The sequence below is a fragment of the Schistocerca serialis genome, chromosome 3, assembly GCF_023864345.2.
Source record: "Schistocerca serialis cubense isolate TAMUIC-IGC-003099 chromosome 3, iqSchSeri2.2, whole genome shotgun sequence".
Taxonomy (NCBI): Eukaryota; Metazoa; Arthropoda; class Insecta; order Orthoptera; family Acrididae; genus Schistocerca; species Schistocerca serialis.
In genome coordinates this window covers 507,972,683-507,993,256 of record NC_064640.1, presented here as the reverse complement: position 1 = coordinate 507,993,256, position 20,574 = coordinate 507,972,683, and the positions used below count along the sequence as shown (strand labels likewise).

At 37.8% G+C, this 20,574-nt stretch overlaps 1 protein-coding gene across 1 annotated transcript in view; it reads left to right on the top strand.

Annotated features, from left to right (window-relative positions):
- The window catches only part of LOC126470959 (Down syndrome cell adhesion molecule-like protein Dscam2), a 242,310-nt gene that overhangs the window by 176,448 nt on the left and 45,288 nt on the right, over positions 1-20,574 (top strand). The window contains exon 11 of the mRNA XM_050099008.1: positions 13,159-13,452. Within this exon, the coding sequence (XP_049954965.1) occupies positions 13,159-13,452 (294 nt within the window). The remainder of the gene's footprint in view (positions 1-13,158; positions 13,453-20,574) is intronic.

The following is a 20,574-nucleotide window of genomic DNA, read 5'->3' as shown; positions in this document are numbered from 1 at the left end:
CATTGGTGATTGAAATTTCATGAAAAGATCTTCCCACAATGAGAAATGCCTCTGTTTTAATGATTGCCTACCCAACTCACTTATCATATCCATAACGCTCTCTCACATATTTTGTGGTAATACAAAATGAGCTGCATTTCTTTAGACTTCTTGGATGTCCTCCATCAATCATATCTTGTAAGGATCCTATACCATACAGCAATACTCTAGCAGGGTACAAGCAGGTAAGTGTAGTGTAGGCAGTCTCTTTAGTAGACCTGCTGGATCTTCTTAGTGTCCTGTCAATAAAAAATAGTATTTTTGTGTGCCTTCCCTACAACATTATCAATGTGATTGTTCCAGTTTAAGATATTTGTAATTGTAATTCTAAGGTACTTTGTCAATTTGGAAGCATTTAGATTTGTGTGATTTATCAAGTAACAGAAATTTAATGGATTTATGGTAATACTCATGTGGATGACCTCACACTTTTCCTTATTCAGAGACAGTTACTACTTTTCACACCATACAGCCATTGTATCCACATCATTTTGCAGTTGTTTTTGGTATTCTAGGCAGTAAATGGAAGCATCACCTGCAAACACTCTAACAGGGCTGCTCAAATTGTCTCCTATATCATTTTTACTGAACAGGAACAGGAGAAGTCCTATTAACACTTCCTTCTGGAATGCGGGTATCACTTCTGTTTCACTAGACAGTTTTCCTTTGATTACTGGGTACTGTGACCTTTCTGACAGGAAATCATGAATCCAGTTTTACAGCTGAAATGATACTCCCTAGCAGGTCTGGCAAAACGTGGCTCACAAATCATCCCCATCCAACAAGTGCTTCCCCCTCCAACTTGACACATGTGCTGCCATCACAGGTTCACTCCAGCCACAGCAACACCAGTCAGTTGCAGTGACAGTAGACAGTTCACCTGGATTGTGAGCCTTACCTACTCCCTGTAAGCAAAGATAAATTTAAATTATTCAATTGATATGTAACATCTATTAGAAATGCTGATTGTGATAAAGGAAAATGAACCCTTCAGCTTCTTCTCAAATTTCAAACTATCTGATTTTACCTCTCTATTCAAAAACTTGAAATGTTCTAAGGGCAAAAAATAATGAAATAGATAAATAAATAAAAATAAAAATATCAATATCCTTTCCCACCCTTAACCAACAATTTTCAGAATGAAACATTCTATCTCCATATACCATGTAAAATTCTACCAAAAATTGCTTGACTTTTGATGAAATAGTGATAGATTTTCTCAGTGTATTATATTCATAATTTTTGTTACATTTTTCATTGCAGACAGCATTCTAACACTTTTCTCATGTAACGTTGCCTGATGAATAATGCATTGAAAAGTAAAATAATGTATTCCACTTTTTCATAATTGACCAACAAAGCTATTTATGCTACTGATTATAACTGGTGCACTATTAGTATAGACTGCTGGGCATTTTTGAAAACCATCAATTTTGTCAACATACTTTTTAACAGAATTAAAAATGTCCAAACCTGTTGTTCTGTGCAACAGAAGTAAAGCTAGTAACTGTTCATGCACATAAAAGTAGTGTCAAAATCCTTCAGAAAATCTAGAAATATGAACTTAATTTCAAATCCCCGGTCAATAGTACTCATTACATCTTGTGAATAAAGGGCTAGTTGTGTTTCACAAGAACAATATTTTCTAAATCTGTATTACCTTTCAGGCAATTCATTATGTTAAAACACAGTAGATGTTCCAAAGTCCTCCTGCAAATCACTGTCAGTGATATGTGTCTATAATTCATTGGATTACACCTATTTCCTTTCTTGAGTAATGGTGTGACTTGTGCAACTTTCCAGTCCTTAGATCAGATCTTTCATAGAGTGGTCAGTTGTATATAATTGCTAAGTATGGGGCTATTGTATCATAAGACTCTGAAATGAACGTTATTGGTATACTATCTGGACTAGAAGATGCATTTTGTAGTAATTTAAGTTGCTTTACTACACTGAAGATATCTACTTATAAGTTACTCATGTTGGCAGCTATTTTTGATTCAAATTTTGGAATCTTTTCTTCATCTTTCTTGATGAACAGATTTTGGAAAACTGTGTTTAATAACTCCACTTTAGTATTACTGTCATTTTTAATATTATCATTAGTATCGTGAGTGAAGATATTGATTGTGTCTTGTAACTAGTGTACTGTACATATGACCAAAATCTCCATTGATTTTCTGGCAGATTTCGAGACAGAGTTTCATTGTGGAAGCTATTCATATTATCTTGCATTGATGTCAGTGCTAAATTGTGAGCTTCAGTATAACACCACCGATCTTGAAGATTTTGTGTTATTTTTAATTTGGCATTTTTTAAATAGTGTTCTGACATTTTTCTGTACCATGGGGATCAGCACCATCTTTCATTAATTTATTTGGTACAAATTTCCTAATTACCTCAGATATTGTTTCTTTGAATTTAAGCCACATATCATCTACACTTAGCCAATTTGGAAGATGTGGAGACTGTCTCTTAGGAAGGCACTAAGAGAATTTTTATTTGCTTTTTTAAATAGATTTACTTTTGTGTTTACTTTGGGGGATTTGGATGTTGTGGTGGGTGTTCTCTTTACAAATATCTTGTGGTCACTAATACCTGTATCCATCATGATACTTCCTATTTGCTCAGGATTATTTATTGCTAAGAAGTCAAGTATGTTTTCACAACCATTTACACTCTGAGTGGGCTCCTGAACTAATTCCTAAAAATAAATTTCACAGAAAGCATTTAGCACAAATTCTGGAAATGTTTTATATCTTCCACCTTGATAACCTTTGCAGTCTGGTCCCTTCAACCCCACAAACCAACCAACCATCTTCCACCTCCTTTGCATTTTTACCACTATATTGAGGGTAGATTATTAGTCACTCCAACTATAATGGTATGTGTGGGGTACCTATTTGATATGATATTCAAGTTTTCTCAAACTGCTTAGCAACTTCATCATCTGAGTGTGAGAGGAGTAGGGAGAGGGAGGGGGGGGGAGGAGTTGAACCAATTTTTTAAATTTATTCCAGTTGTCAAGTATAACCTCTACCCATGCAACTGCACAGGAACTATCTAATTCAATTTCACTACAAGATACACTAGTTCTAAAAGAAACAAACATGCTACCACCAGCTGAATTTTCTGTCCTTTCTGACAATGTTAGGCTATTTGTAGAAATTTCAAGTGAAATTATCTCTGGCTTTAGCCAGTTTTTGAAACCTACAAGATTTGAGCTTCAGTGCTTTGTATTAGAGCTTGGAGCTATAGTTTTTTCCCAACACAGCTAAAACAATTTACAACTACAATCCTGGTAGCTGTTATGTCTACTCTCATCATGTGATTGTCTTGCACGCTTTGAGAAACAAGCCCTTTCTGTACTTTCCCAAGACCCTCTAACCTATCTCTAACCTACAACCAACACTATCAACGCTTTGAGTGCTGTCACATGTTTCAACTAAAAAATGTTTCATTCTTACAGCCTCACCATCTGTACATGCCACATTTGCAGTGAAAACTGAGAGCTGTCAGAACACTCCACTAATCTTACCAGTGCCTTTACTCACAGATGAAATCCTATCCAGTTCATCCATAAACAAATCTCCCATGTCATCTACTCCAATCCTACCCCAAATCCGGCACCCTATGAGTCGTTACCTTGTGGTCGTCACAGGTGCAAGGCTTGTCCCATACATCCACCTACCACCTCCTACTACAGTCCAGTCACTGTTATTTCCTGCCCATTAAAAGGCAGGGCCACATGTGAAAGCAGTCTTGTTATATTTCAGCTGTGCTGCGATTACTGTACAGCATTCTGTGTGGGCATGACAAGTAACCAACTGTCTACTCACATGAATGGCCACTGTCAAACTGTGTCAAACTGCAGACTTGATCATCCATTTGCTGAACATGCTAATGTGCTACACACCACAATGCAAATGACTTCAGCAGCTACTTCACTATGTGGGCCATTTGAATACCCCCTTCCAGTACAAGTTTCTCTGAAGTGCACAGATGGGAATTGTCTTTCCAACATATCCTCTGGTCTCACAATCCCACTGGCCTAAACCTCCATTAACCTGCTACCACTGCCTCACCTTACCTTTTCCCTTCTATTCACAACACTCCTTCTCCATCGAGATCATCATCCACTGCCTTTTCCACCGCTCTTTCTCTCCCCTGCTCCCAACATAGTCTCTCTCTCTCTCTCTCTCTCTCCCTCTCTCTCCCTCCCTCCCCCCTCCCCCCTCCTCACTCCTCCCTGCCCACTCTACTTTCCCCTTCTTTTCAACCCCTCTCCACTCCCCTTTTCTCTCCTTTCCATCTCCTCCATTTTCCCCCTCACTGTCTTCCTACATCTCTTTTTTGCTGTATCCTCTGTACTCTTGTCATCTTATTGTGCAGCTGTGGAGTCATTAGTTCAATGGCCTGCCTCTTTTTTGCATCCCCCATCCTTATGTCCTTCCCTACTCTCTCCCCACCTCAATCAGTTCAGGCAACTGTTTTCAGTATAGAGTATCAATAGGCAGCCTTGCTGCAGCCAAAAGGCATGTGCAATTGTGTGTCTGTCTGGTTATGTGTGTGAATGTGTTTACTTTTTCTAGTCAAGGAGCTAATGCTCAAAAGCTAGTGTGAATGCTGTTTTCTATTACCTGTTTCCACTCTCCACACTTTGATTTGATATTGGTGAGTGGTTGCCTTTCACCTATTTTACGTATTATTCCATCCAGGAATTTCTACTCGTATTATTGTTATACTTTCTGCTGTTTAAAGTGAGTCACACATTTAATGTGTTCATCAGCTGCAGTTTCAGAGGGTGAAGCACTGGGGAGATGGGTCCAAAGTCAGTAGTTTTTTTTTTACTTTTGCAGTAAGTATTTAACTCTTAATTCACAAGGTGTGTTCACTCATTCCATGCAAAAATATTGTAAATCGCTTTCTCAGGTCAGTTCCAGCAGAATGCTTCTATATCCCTCCTACCCAACTTATTTCACCAACTCTAAAATGTTTTATTGTTGGTAGGATTATTCCCCATTTTTTGTTTGTTGTTGACTCTTGTTATTGAAATGTATTGAGGTCTCATAGACCACAACTTGTGAACTATATACCTGCTTTCTTCACAATAGTACAAAATGTGTTTGTAGGAATGTGTCAGTTTTAATTATCCTAAGTTTGATGAAATTGTTAGTCAGTGGATTGAGGAAGATGTCAGTGATATAATCAACAAATAGACAAAAAAGATAACAGTTTTGTAATAGATTGTGATCACATTTCTGCAAAAGGAGGATCATTCAGAAGAAGAATTGCAGAACAGTTGTGATGGGGACCTTTTTGTTTCTATTAGTTAAATTCAAATTTGTTCTGAGTGGTGACATAGAGAAACATAGAACCCAACTCTGAATGTCAGTTTTGGAGACTTTCTTCTTGTATTTATAGAGGACAGTTTTTATGTGCAAGTTTAAACACTGGAATTTAGTTTTATGTGAAAAGTTATTTGCTACAAGGATACCATATTTTTTCAGAATGTAAAATTCAGTTCTCTAACAGTTTGTTTGTGGGTACTACAGTAAAAGTTCCCTTAATGGGCTCTTCCCAAATGTGAACTCCTGTCAAGAGTGGACATTCGAAAATTCCCCTGCCAAATAACATTAGCCCTTATGGTAAAGCCCTTACAAATAGTGGAAATTCCCAATAACAGATGTGGACACTGAAATGTCTCTCCCAACAACAATTAAAACTTACAGATAATGGGCAACATGAAAACAACAACTGTTTTAAGTTAATTGGCAACAATCATAATCATGCATGCCTTCAAATGGCAAGGCATAGCGTGCCGCCACTGAGCACAGTTGCAGTTGTTGCTGTTAGTACCTTTGATGCTGCCATGAACAGCTTTGATGATATCGCTACTGCTACATTGACTTCAAGTGCCAACTTTTTATATGTGTTGACACACTGCTTGGCTGGTCAATCCACAGCACCAGAGGTGAGTCTGCTACCAAGCACTGCAGAAGGCATGTGTGAAAGTGCCCGTTTAAACCATTGCTTGGCCAGCAGAAGCGCCACCGAGCAATGCTTCTCAGTGGCTCTGTGTGAAAAGGCCTAAAGTGCAAACTGTCACTAACTTCAAGTGAGAGAGTTTATGCACTGCAAAGCTAAGATGACACAAAAATGGATGCTTTAATGCTGAATGAAAAGGTTGAGATAATCAATGTCTACAAAAAGGAAAAGTTTAGTGTTAGAGATATGGCCATGAGGTTTCCTGTTAGACAAATACAATTCAGTGACATTTTATGAAATGAAAATGACAATATGAAATCATGGACTGAAAATGATAATTTTACCAGTAAATGCACTTTTCCCAACACAGCAGGGTTAAAAGTTGACAATTTGCTTTTGAATGGTTCTTCCATACTCACTGCAATAAGGTGCCAATTAGTGGAGCCTTGATCTGCAAGAAAGCACTCACAATCACCAAGGAGTTAGGACTTAATGATTTTAAACCATCTGTATGGTGGCTTAACAAATTTAGGAGTAGACATAACATCACTTTTCTAACTGTGTGTGGTGATTCCAGTTCAATGGCCAAAAATATCGCGTCAGACTGGCAAAAATGGGTAACAGGAGTTTGTGAGGGTTATGAAGGAAGAAACACTTTTTAACTGTGATTAGACTGGTCTTTTCTTCAGAACTCTTCACAGTAAAACAATGGCGCTGAAAGGTGAAAACTGTTCAGGAGGCAAAATTTCAAAAATTTCTTCTGAACTCTTCACAGTAAAACATTGGCGCTGAAAGGTGAAAACTATTCAGGATGCAAAATTTCAAAAAAATGACTCACTGTTATGCTGTGTGTTAATTTGATTTGTGAATTTGAAAAGCCTTTAATTACTGATAAGGCAGCAAAACCTAGATGATTTAAGAGTATTGACTTGAGTAAATTGAATGTGGAATAGTATGCTAATAAACAATCTTAAATGATGAGAGCAATAATGACTGAATGGTTGCTGGCTTTTGATAGAAGAATGGAAAGACAAAGGAGGAAAGTGATTTTGTTTATGGATAATGCCGTCTCCCATTGTGATACTGCACTAAAAATGTGAAAATAATGATTTTGCTGCCAAATTCAACTACACATTGCCAACCACTGGATCAGAGGATTATTCAAAATTTCAAAGTGCTTTACCAGCAGAAAGACATATTTTGTCTCGCATGGACAGTGTTTACTCTGCATATGAAGTTGGGAAATCTATTAGTGTTTTGGATGCAAATCATGGATTTCTTCAGCCTTAAAACAAGTAACATCCACTACAATCAGCAACTGTTTCAAGAAGGCAGGGTTCATTTTTTAATGACTGTGCTTCAGTGATTGACATTGGTGTTGAAGAAAACAACCTCATGGAACATTAGCATGAACTTCTCACTTTAGCAGAGAAATTTGGTGGATCTGAGGGATTTGCCAATACTGATTATGCGCAGTGCACAGAAATTATGTCAACTAGCATAAGTGAACTCATACAAGGGCTTAATCAAGAACAGTGTGGTGACAATGTCAAGAACGGACAACAAAATGAAGATGAAGATGACATAACTGAACGTGACTTTGCTCAACTTTCAGGTAAGCAGGAAGTGGAAGAGATAAGAAAATTGAAACACTACTTTTTAGTGAGAAGTGATGAAGAGGGTTTCAGTTCAACATTAGCAGGTGAAACACAAATTGAGAAGACAATTATAAATGAATTTCTGATTCAGAAAAAAATACATGATTATTTCAAACCAACCTTCCAGAATGCATGAAAGAAATTTTAATACTGTATTGTACTAATGTATGGGGATTTATTGTGTAGTACTGTGCTAATAAATTTTCACTGCTTTACTTATACAGTAGTACAGCACTTTTCTGTCTATGGTACATTGAATGCACTGTATTGTATACTGTATTTTTATCCTTTTTGGAATAGCAGACACTTCTTAAAAGCAGACATTTTTAATTTCCCCCAAAATGTCCATTATTCAAAAGTTTTACTGAAAAAAGTGTACAGAAGTATGTGATTTTATGTGATAAAAAGTAAAACACTGTAGGCTGTATTTATTGCAATAAAATCAGCAAGAAGTATATACACAAAACTTAAATAATTTTAAAAATAAATGTTATTTAAATTAAAAATTTTGAATGATTTGTGCCTTAAATCTCAGTTTAAGTATAGGAGATCCAGAGATCCCACCTAAAAGTGTACATTATAGAAAAGTCACCTTTTGAGTTGAGGGTTAAATTAAAAATGGACATCTTTTGAGAAAACATGATGTTTAGTGTGTTACAGGGCCCACAGTATCTAATCTAATCTAATCTAACAGAGAATGGCTTAGGTCTGCATGAGGCAGGTGTCTTACCATATGACTTCAATTGTGGCTTGTCTTTTATGTCAGATAACTGGAACCATTGAAGGACATTGTATTGAACTTGATGTGATCTACCTGTGATTTTTTTCTTAACCAAATTCCTGACCAGAAAGCAATTTGTGATTTTCCTAGGGATGGTATTTGGGTATTAACACATGTGGCTAGATACAGTCATACATTTGAGCTGTATACATCTGCTTTTGTGCCCATCAGTATATTTCACTGCAATACTGTGATTTTCTTCTGACCCTGCAGTCAAATTACCCAAGTATTAGTATTTAATGTGTATTATTAAGCAATACAATTTGAAACATAAGAATAATAATAAATGAATAAGGATTGAATTCCAGTGTATAATTTATGTTGTATGTTCCAGTTTATTCAGTCAGACAACACATCAGAACTGTTAAAATGGCAGTCCTACAGAGATTCATTTAAATATGTAGCAAAATTAATAATGATTTTTTGTGGAAATGCATAGACTGAGTCATAGCAGTATGCTAAGCACCACTGGCATGTGGAACAGAGTCTCTGAGACTAAGTCCCACATCACTCAAAAATTTATAAATATCATCAAAATGAAAAGCATTTGTGACTACTTGCCACTCTGAACTAAACACTTTCCCTCATCTGAATCATCCACACAGACTTCAATGTCCTTTACAAAATCCATTCCACACCAACTCTCATCACCCAGATCTGTACTGTGTCACCCCTCCAGAGTCCCCACACAGAGTGTCTTTCAGAACTTCTTAATGAATCCTTCCTAACCCCCCAAGAACAAATCAGAATGCTTTAGCGCCAAACTGGCCATGCCAATGAAGATGTTTTCCCCCACTACTGCTGCACAGTTTTACGTAAAATGTAATATAGGGATCACCACTTGATTATTAACTCAAGCATACATATGAGACATATTTTTCAGTGACAACTCATTATCTTATAATTCTATTGATACCAAATGCTATATACTATTAATAAAAGTTAACAAATAAATAATTTATCAAATAACTCGAGCACTCTTAGATGCTTCCATGTGGTTCATAGTATACTATGAACTGCATGTAAGCATCTAAGAGCTCTTATTGTGTTAATGGCTTCAGTATTGTATTACTTATTGCTCCTGTACATTTTTTTAGGACCATGACATTTTGCTATATGCACTTTATTGTCAACACCTGCAAATAATGTGATAGGTATAACCTTCTGAAGAAGGTCACTAAGTGCCTGAAACTGGTACAGAAATTTAATTTCTTTTATACAACTGGTTGCTTATTATTTCATTATAAACAACTACAGTTGCTGAGGATGGATAAAATACTAGATTTCATTAGTAATTACCTATGATTAGCTGGTGGTGCTAGGATCTAGCATTTTTTGTGTATGTGCACAATGTCTTATACTGTCCTCATGGACATAGCTCTGCACAGAGTTTAAATTGTGGTGCATATGTAGATTGCAATACTATTTGCCTTTTGAGAGTGGTGGGGATCTAATCTGTCAAAGTATCAGCAGTGTATTTCATAGAAGGATTCATTCAGTGTATTTGATGGAGTGGGAACATACAATTTTCCTCTTTTATTAGGCATACCACCAATATTAAGACTTCTGTATGAGTTATCAAAGTGATGTACATAAGGAACTTGAATGGTTTCAAATTTCAGCAAGAACTGAAAAAATTAGATGAATATTTTTAGCAAATATGGTATTATAAGAGTCTAGAATGTGTTAAGTTCTAAACATGTCTTAAGAAATGTTGCTAGGTAAACACTGACCTCTATTAAGAAGCATTTATTATGCTTCCTTAAAAATTACTTTAATCAAAATAGCTTCTCTTGCAAAACTGTAAAATTCACATCCAATAATAAACAATATTCATTATTTGTGCAATTGGTCTCTGGAAATAGAATGTCCTCATTTGCTATAACTGTGATGCTTATAACTGTTTCCAAACATCGTACTCTGCTTTGGATGCATATTTCTTGAAGTTTGACAGCATATTTAATTTGTAAATGTGAAAATAATAATAGAAAGGGATTTAATCCACTTCCCAATAATATTGATTATATTACACTGGTGTGCAAAACCTAAGAAAAAAATTTTTGCATGGTGTGTCACTGCCCCGTAACATAAGCTCAACGAAACTTGCACCATATATAGAAAGAAATGTTACAGTGTAGTACAGAAGATAACAGAAAGAAATACACAATGAGACAAATGGAAATGACACTTTTATTCAAAGAGAATAATTACATTGAAATCATCATGAATCATGATGGTCCCCTGAGGGCACCAGTACATCATACTTGTGATCAATGGGATTTAAGTTGGAGGAATGGGGAGGTCAGTCCATTCTCCAAATATCCTCTCATTCCAAGAGGCCCTCCACCTGTGCTGTCTGATGCAGTCACACATTGTCGTTTATAAAAATGTAGTCAGGGCCAAATGCAGCCTTGAAAAATTGCATGTGGGGAAGGAGTACAGTGTCAAAATAACACTGACTGGTGAATGCATCAGGCTTGAAGATTTGGAGTACAATATGCCCATTCAACATTATGCCTCTCCACACCATAACATCTGCAACAACAAAATGATAAAGTTCAGCAATGTTCCTTGATGTATTACATGTTTGCACCTCTTGCTACATGAAGGTATATCCTGTTTTGTAGAACATTATGATTTTGGTGGTCCAGGTGTTATGGTGGGAGGAGGCATAATGTCGCATTGGCGTACTGAGCTCAAATTTTAGAACACAGTATACTCACCAGCCAGTGTTACAGTGACATCCCCATGTGCATCTTTACTAGGGTACATTGGGCCCCAACTTCATTCTTAGGGATGAGAATGCAAGACAGCATCGAACAGCACAGGTGGAGGAGCTCTTGGAATGAAGGAATGTTTGGCAGAAGGATTGGCCTGTCCATTTACCCAACTTAAATCTCATAGAGAACATGTGAGGTGAATTGTGGAGACATATTGTAGCATGTCCTTATGCACCAATGACCATGTGGCAGTTTTCAACTGTGCAGGTGGAGGAATGGTATACCCTACCACAAGAACTACTTACCAACCCTCTGGCCAGTGTGGGAGCATGTTGTGGAGCAAGCATTGCTGTGCATGGTTATTACACACCCTGTTAACTCTAGAAAAACCATACCAGTCAATCTAACCATTGAGCATTGTTTAAAATTTAATACATAGCATGCATTTTAATTTAGGGGACTTGTATTTCATTACCTTAAATGAACTTTGGTGGTTTATAATTTCTGTAAAAGACAGACATCTATTACAAGAAGTGATCAAATTATTAACATGTTTACCTTGAAGGTACACAGCTGATCATTTTGATAGGTGTGATTTTTTTACATTTCGTGTCTCTAAGGTGCAATAATGGATTTTTACATTTTCTTAATTTATTTTATTTCATTGTAGTGATCTCGTTCCCTCTTTTTCTTCCCATTTTACTTCATTCAGTGGAAACATGAACATATTGTAGTTGCTGTTCTATCAGTGTGTTGTATTGCTCTGGAGAAGCTTAGCATTTATTATTATGGTGCATCAGTGGTTTTATTCAGGTGAGCTTCTACAGTTCCACAATATTGGGAGTTGATAGATGGGTGTCTACAATTCCACAAAATCCGGAATTGATATTCTGGACCAGATGCCTCAATTGTACACTGTTAAGTTTGGTTGCCACAGGCAGCCTATGTGTGTTTATTCAATGTGCTAGACCTTCCTGGAGTCAATGTATGGATCCTTTACAGAGAGATGTCAGTAAGAAAGAAACATTACCTCACAAATGTTTCTTATCAGAATAGCAGACTCTTCTCTGTGTTTGTATAGTCAAGGAAAGGGCCTTTTCACACATTCATTGCAGCCACTGAAAAATGAAAGATACTGATACAGAAGACCTGGCAGATAGGAGGATGCATAAGTTCAAATAAAACTAAGAATCTGTGTGTAGACTGCAACAAATTCAAATGTGGTCCATATGCTGCAAGTGTTCAGTATGTGTGTGCAAAGTATTTCTATAAAGATGGTGACTTTTATTAAAAATAATGTCATAGAGAGCAAAACAATGTTATTTTCTCATAATTTCCACAGCAGTTTATGTCCATTTTTCTTTTTATTTTGTAATAAATGTATGTTTGTAGCTTTCTTGGGGCTTTGATTAAAAACAAGTCATAGCGATAAAATTGCTATTTTATAATTGTATATTTATTTGCATTTGAAAGTTTAGTATCAGAGTTTAGTTTCAAGTGTTAAGAAGGACATTCCACTTTTTTTAATGTCCAGGGGCCATCATGAATAGTCATAACATCAGCATAATTATTGTATTTGACTAAAAATGTCATTTCCATTCTCCTCATTGTGTGTTTCTCTCAAGTGTTTTCTGTACTACACTGTAGCAGTTCTTTCTATGTATGACCCACATTTCATTGAGTTATGTTACTTAGCAGTGATACATCAAATGAAAATTACTTAAAGAGGTAGTATTCAACTCAGTGATAATCTTTTTTCCTATATTTGAATATGTTATGGAATTTACGTGTCATTCTAATAACATTGTAACTGTCTGTTTACTTGTGTCAGAGCTGGTTTTTCATAATATAAAACATTGCTGTTCTTGGTGGACTGAAAATGATTGATATGTAGAAGTTGTAAATTAAATGAATCATTGTGATTATGGTAATATTTCCTTACTTACAAATTAACATGTGCGTTTTATTCCAGCACCATTTGCACCGAGCATATCTGATTTAATACAAGTAAATTCCAGTTTCATTTTGTTAAACCTGACATCATGGGATGATGGCGATTGTCCTATTACATCTATTGTAATTGAGTATAGACAAAAGAATGATAATTCCTGGACACTTGTTTCAAATAACATCAAGAAAGAGCAGAGTGAATTTCTCATTTTAGATCTAAATCCAGGCACTTGGTATACCTTACGTGTTACTGCTCATAACAGTGCTGGTTCAACCGTGGAGCATTACAATTTTGTTACTCTCACACATTTTGGAGGTAAGATATTTGCTGGTGTCTGTGATAAAAAGCTTTATCATGAAAGTTACTGAAAATTTTTTTAAATAAAATGTATCTGATGAATAGTCTTCATGTAATGTAAAATTTGCATTTGGAAATGAATACAGATGCCTCATGAAATCAAATTAATCTCTATGTAATTGTTACACAAAATTTGCTAAAAGTACTGGGTTTAAAAGAATGGTGTATAGGCTTTTAAATCCCATTAGATAAGTATCTTTCTCAGACTGAGTTGTATTCCACTGCACCATATTTTCCAACTCCATTTTATTATTATTTTTCTTATTTTTATTTTTTCATTGCGTTTATAGCAGCAGTTAATTGCCGGAGTATGATATTTAGTTATACTTATCTTTACTTCTTTTAGTTCTCAGTGAATGGTATTAAGTCACAGAACTAATGTGAAAGTTCCATACTTTTTCAGCCCTGTGTGTGTGTGTGTGTGTGTGAGTGTGTGTGTGTGTGTGTGTGTGTGTGTGTGTGTGTGTGTGTGCTATCTAAAAGATACCGTTTAGCTGCTGTCTCAGATATCTTCCTCATTCTTGAGTTTGCATGTTAGACAGTGCATAAAAATCATATTCAGATTGTTACTAGCTTTTACAGTTTTTGTCCCCTTCACTTAAATATTTATAGTACATCCATATTTTTATGATACTTACTTACCAATAAACCTGAGTTCAAATTTTGGTGTACCAAATTTTTTGTTATATGAGGTGTGATAAGAAAGTAATGAGAATTCTTTAATTTCATGGGCTGTATATATCCAATTTTCAAAACTTTTTTATCTTGTTGGTACACATGTTCCTGATGTATGTTTGTATTTTCATCTGTTTTGAATATTTAGTTTATTGTTTATAGTTGAAAAAGTTATACGTTTTTGAGTGCTCAGAAAATTTTTACTTTCGATAAAGATGAATCAAAGGATCTGCATTAAATTTTACGTGAAAAATGGAGTAAAGTGGAGCACCACATTCAAAATGTTGATTGAAAAATCTACTATGAACAAGACAAGAGTTTACGAGTCATATAAACAGTTCCAAAGAAGCATGAGAACATGAAGATGACGACCGCCTGGGATGCTCTGGCACATCAATTACTGATGACAATGTGGAAGAAGTACAGAAAATGGCTCTGTAAAAATCACTGAATCACCATCAGAGAGGTTTCTGATGATGTCTGCATATCCCTTGGCTCATGTCAAGCAATTTTTTGGGATGTTTTTGGCATGAAACATGTAAAGTTTGTTCCAAAATTGTTGAATTTTGACCAAAAATGATATCACATAGCCATTGCCCAGGAATTGCTGAATGAAGATGATAATGATCCAGAACTTATAAAGAAGACTATAACACATGAAAGCACATGGGTATAAGGGTGTGACACTGATAAAGACCCAGTTTTCCCAATGGAAACAGCCCGTAGAGGGGGGGGGGGGGGGGGGGGGAAGTTTGATCATATACTTTCTTTGATTACAATGGGAGGAAGAAAGGGAAATTGAGATTAATGTCCCATCAACATCAAGGTGAGTCAAGACAGAGCACAAGCTCGGATTGTGTTAAGGATGGGGAAGCAAACTGGGCATGCCCTTTCAAAGGAACTATCCCAGCATTTTCCTAGAGTGATTTAAGGAAATCACAGAAAACCTTAATCTAGGTGGCTGGAAGGAGGTTTGAACCATCATCCTGCCGAATGTGAGTCCAATGTGCTAACCATTGTGCCACCTTGCTTGGTGATTATGGGAAAGTGCATCATTAGTTCCTGCCTTATAGTCATACGGTCAGTAAGGAATACTACCTGGAAGTTATGCGCCATTTGTATGAAGCAGTTCAAAGAAATTGACCAGAATTGTAGGAATACCACTTGTGGAAATTGCATCGCAATAATGCTACCAACCACATCTCAGTGCTTGTTCATGATTTTTTGGCAAAAGACAAAACCATCATGTAGCCTCATCCATTGTATGCACCTGGAATGGCTCCCTGCAACTTCTTTCTTTTCAAGGCTGAAAAGAACCATCAAAGGATGTCATTTTGTCACCAATGATGAGATAAAAACAGAATTACTGAAGGAGTTGAACACTGTAATGAAATGTAAGTTTCAGAGGCACTTCCAACATTGGAAAAAGTGCAGTCACAAGTGTATTATAAGCAAGGGGGATTACTCATCAGTGTTGACGTAACATCAGAAACTGCTACTCCCACCTCCCTCTAAGCATCACGTGTTTGCCTTTGCTTTGCCTTGGTGTCCAAAGCCCACCCTAATGCTCTATGGACCTTAATTAAAATAAGTACACCTTAATGTGGCATCAGCTGAGGAATTTCTTAACATCAGCCTGCTATAATTGTTGTATGATTAAACATATGTGAAACTGTGGAGGCTAGGAGAAAACATGAAAAAGCTGTTAACATTTGGAACTTAAATATTGAAAAACATCTTAGGACCATACCAGATATGGAGGATTAGAAACATAAAGAACTGTAGGAGTTATACAAATGTCATAACATTGTCACAGTGTTTAAGAGGAGAAGGTTGAACTGGTCTGGCTACTTAGCAAGAATGTCATAGGATAGACTATATAATATAGTATTTTTGAATATGGCAGGACAACATCCAGGCTGAGGTAGGGAGGATGAATATCAATGTCAAACAGATATATAATGTGCTAAAGAGAAAGACATGAAGGAGGCTTGGGAAGCAGGTATATGGTCAATAATGTCCATACCATTCAATAGAAAAAGAGGAGTTCAGTTACAGGGCTGATAGATTTGTTTAGGAAGTGAAGACTAAGAAACTTTGTTACAGAAATGAAATTTAATTAAGACAGTTCCAGAAATGGCAAATGTAGTCCAGAGATAGAGGGAAACTAATGTAACTACCTTAATAAACTGTAGCATCAGGATTGATAGTAGGGAAATGAGGAACAGGAGGAGGAAAATAAGGAAGAGAGGGAAAGAACAAGAACAGAAATGAAACAAAAGAAGAAACAGTGGAGGAATAATGATAATACAGTCTGCCTAATGATGAGGTGTCTAAAATTCACTGATGAACTGAAACATTGACCATTACTCACCATGAGAGAAAATACACCTAATGGGATTGCAGGCATGTGATGCACTAAAGGAGAGTATATAAGTGGAGTAGAGAAGAATGAGGAATCATTCTAACAATGATACAGGATGCAAATGGCGAAGTACACTACATAACTGGCTTTGGCAAAGGACAGATTTTTATGGCCTTATCCCTGAGAATGAGTATCTCAGGAATGGTGAAGTTAGTCAGCTGTTCAATGCTACTGTCATGAGCATCTATGGAAAGTGATTCAAGGACAGAGAAATCACAAATAGGCAACAAGGTGTTGGACATCCACACCTCAGCACAGTATATGCAGGTTGGGGTCCAACCCACTCTGTAAAGCAGGATTAGTAGTACTTTGTGGCTTATTTGACAGTGGACTGCAATTCTGGAGCAGGCACAAGTCTTTAAAAGCACAGAGCTTGGTGCACAATGTTGAACACGTGGCTCCATGGCAGATGACCCCTACATCATCCATGTTAACCCAACAGCATTGTCGCTTATGATTACAGTGAGCACAGGATCATCAAGTTTGGACTTTGATTCAATGGAAACATATTGCCTGGTCATTTCTTGTAACACTAGCTCAGCAGTCATTTCTGAATATGATGTTATCCAAGCAAACAACCACCCAAATATGCACAGTACCATGGACACAGGCTATTGGAGGTTATTTTATATGATCATTCACTGGGGCTTCCACAGGACATGTGGTAGTAATCAAAGGTACAAAACCAGCTGTGGACTATGTGAATATTATTGTGGACTACCTGCATCCCTTCACACTTAATGTCTTCCACAGCAGCGACAGCTTCTTCCAACAAGGTAATTGTCAAACAAAAAGGCCATAATCATGCTACAGAGGATTGAGGAACATGATAATGAACACATTCTGATGCCTTGGCCCCAATATTTGCCTGATCTGAACCTGATGGAAAATGTCTGAAATGCTGTGTGACCTCCGCTTAAGACATCTTGTTTCACATACCTCCAGAAAGCAACCAAGGACTTGTCAGATCCATGCCATGTAGAATTGCTGCTGTATTGCATTTAAAAGGTGGACCAACATGCTATTAAAGAGGTGATTATATTGTTTTAGTTAAGTAATGTTATTCGAAGTATTGCTGGGTAATAACAAGTGCTTTGAGGGGTGCATCTGTCAGAAGTGGACCTAACACAATATATTTATATTGTAAATCTATAAATTCTTTTGTTTCCAATGAATACTAGTTCCAGTGATTGTGAGGTATCAATGACATATGTCGTATACACTGCCAGGAAAAAAAAATTAGTACACTTAGAAAAACAGTAGTGAGTTTGATCCGACATATGGCACATGGGGGATATTAGATGTACTGATAATGGTTTCAACATTGTCCACCAACAGATCGTGCAGTGGCACTGCTAACAGAGCACCATCTGTGAATACCCTTTAGTAGGGAATACTCACAGCCAGAAATCTCACTGTGGTGCAAACATGTGAAGCAAGGAGGCAATCATGCCATGGAGATACACTAGTGCTTCCTACAGCCAACTGATTGAGTTTGGAAGGGGTAAAATTGTGGCCTCCTGAGTTGCAGAATGTTCCTTTCAGAGAAGTGCCACCTAATTTTGACATGCTGCATCAGTGGACATTCTCACATCCGTAAATGAGGTTCTGGATGACCATACAGCCCTGACAAGTGCCACATTTTTTGTATTGTAAGGGCAGCAGTAGCAGATTTTACAGCTACCAGAGCACAGATAAGAGAGCTTGTGAGCCCAGACATGACAACACAAACTGTTGCAAACTGGTTATTAGCTGTGGGGCTATGTGCACACTCACTTCTAGCTCATCTTCCACTAACACCACAGCATCGATGTGCACGGCTCAATTGGTGCCATCGGAGGATCACTTGGAAGATGAAATGGTGTGATGTGGTCTTCAGTGATGAAAGGAGATTCTGCTTGCATGCAGGTGGTGGTAGTTTGCTTGTATGATGTAGACCTGCTGCACACCGTCTCATAGAGTACATTCATCCAAGACACACTGGTCCCACACCTGGACTTATGGTTCGAGGTGTGATAAGCTACAACTCTCATTCACCTTCGGTGTTTGTGGAGGGGGTGCTAGCCAGTACTCAGTACATGCAGAATGTTGTTGGATCCATTATTTTGCCATTCTTGCAATAGGAAGGGGATGTATTGTTCCAACAGGATAATGCTTTCCCACACACTGCCCGTGAAACTCAAAGTTCTGCAAGACATGCAGCAATTTCTGTGGCCAGCATGTCTGCGGACTTGTCTCTAGTCAAGCATGTGTGGGATATATGGGAGAAGAAGTGACTTATACAACTTGTTACCAACAATTATTACAGAACTACGTGAGCAGGTCAAGCAAGTGTGGCATAACATATCCCTGGACAGTATTCGACATCTGTATGACTGTATGGCAGAATCTGCACCTACATTGCTGCCTGTCAAGGCTGCAACACATACTAATATGGGAAGTTCAGCATGGGTCAATACCTGGTACCTCAAAACTGCTTGTGCTATAGATCTGTAAATGTAATGAACTCTATATACACTGATGCAACAATAAATCCTGAGTAAATTTTAAACTTTGAAAAGGGAGTACTAATTCTTTTTCTGGTGATGAATTTGCCATAATGTCTACACATGGCTATACTCAGGATCCAACTGTGCAGTGTATGAACAGAGATGTGTATGAATGATAAACAGTATAATACAGAGATGGTGTTCACTGTATATTATAGTTTTGGCTTCAGTGACAACCAAACATCTGTTCCCACTACAGAATGAAGTTGCATCACTGACAATACAAAATAAAGAGAAGGATCATATATAAAAGCACCAAATGGTGCTACCAGGAAGAATTATTATGTTGATGCCCATGTAAGTTCACCAAAAGTTTGAATGCATGCTGAAAAGTAATGCCTCTGAATTTTTTATGTGAAAACTCGTAAAGCTTTTTGAATAAAACAAATCTCATTACCATTCTACATCTTTATTCCTCATGTATGTATATTTCTTTTTCAACATAGTCACCCTGGTGACAAAAACATTTCATGCAATGAGGGACCAGTTTCTTGATACTGTAGTGCTCGTAATTCCGCTTATGATTATTTGTGCAATGAGCAAACCCTATAATTGTGGCCACACACTGTCCTCAAAGGAGGCCAAGGTGACTGAATACAAATGAAATGCCCGCATTTTATTACAATAATTGAGATGCATACAGTCAAGCTCGATATAGTCCATTGCTGACTGCGTGACTGCAGTTGACGGCTTGAGGTGGAGCAGTGCGTGATCCAGAGGGTGTACACTCCACAAGCTGTCACGTAGCCACGTGTTCATGGGCAAGTCTCAGTATGGCCAGTTCCTGGCACTATCTGTGGAGTGCAGAGCTTTTCGTGGGCGAGGTGGAAGTGGCTGCATAAACGGACCGGCTTCTGTGTGTGTACGTGTGGGGAGTCCACGATCGCTTGACCTATGTGCTTGACGGCTAGGCAGGACAGCTCTTTGTGTGATGTGTCTGGTGTGTTCTGATGCCCGACTCGCACTGGCTCTCACTTTATCTTCACATATCTGGTGCACACCACACTGTTGCCGGGCTTCCGGCTAACAGTAAATCTGCGTGCGTGCACTCCGAATGCTGTGTCTGCCGTGATAGTAGTTCTTGCAATTGCAATGCTGTGCAGTGGGCCACCACACGGATCCCCACTTGGAAAGTGGAGCTCCGGAGCTGCGTGACAGTGCAGCCATCAGTCTACAACACCATCCTGTTGTAATTTGCGCACTGTGTGGTGACATCAGCAGTAGCATGGTGGCTACAGTCTGGTGAAGCAGCGATTGTGCGGTGGCTGGTGATGTCAGCGCATGGTGCTGGCTGGCGTGCAGTGGCGAGTCCTCTCACGGTGGCTAGTGGCAGCAGTGGCAGGCAGTACTGCTGGGCATGTGGGGGGCATATCTCCCGTGCGGCGGTTATGACAGGAGCAGCTGATGACGCTGCCTCTGAACCATCTGAAG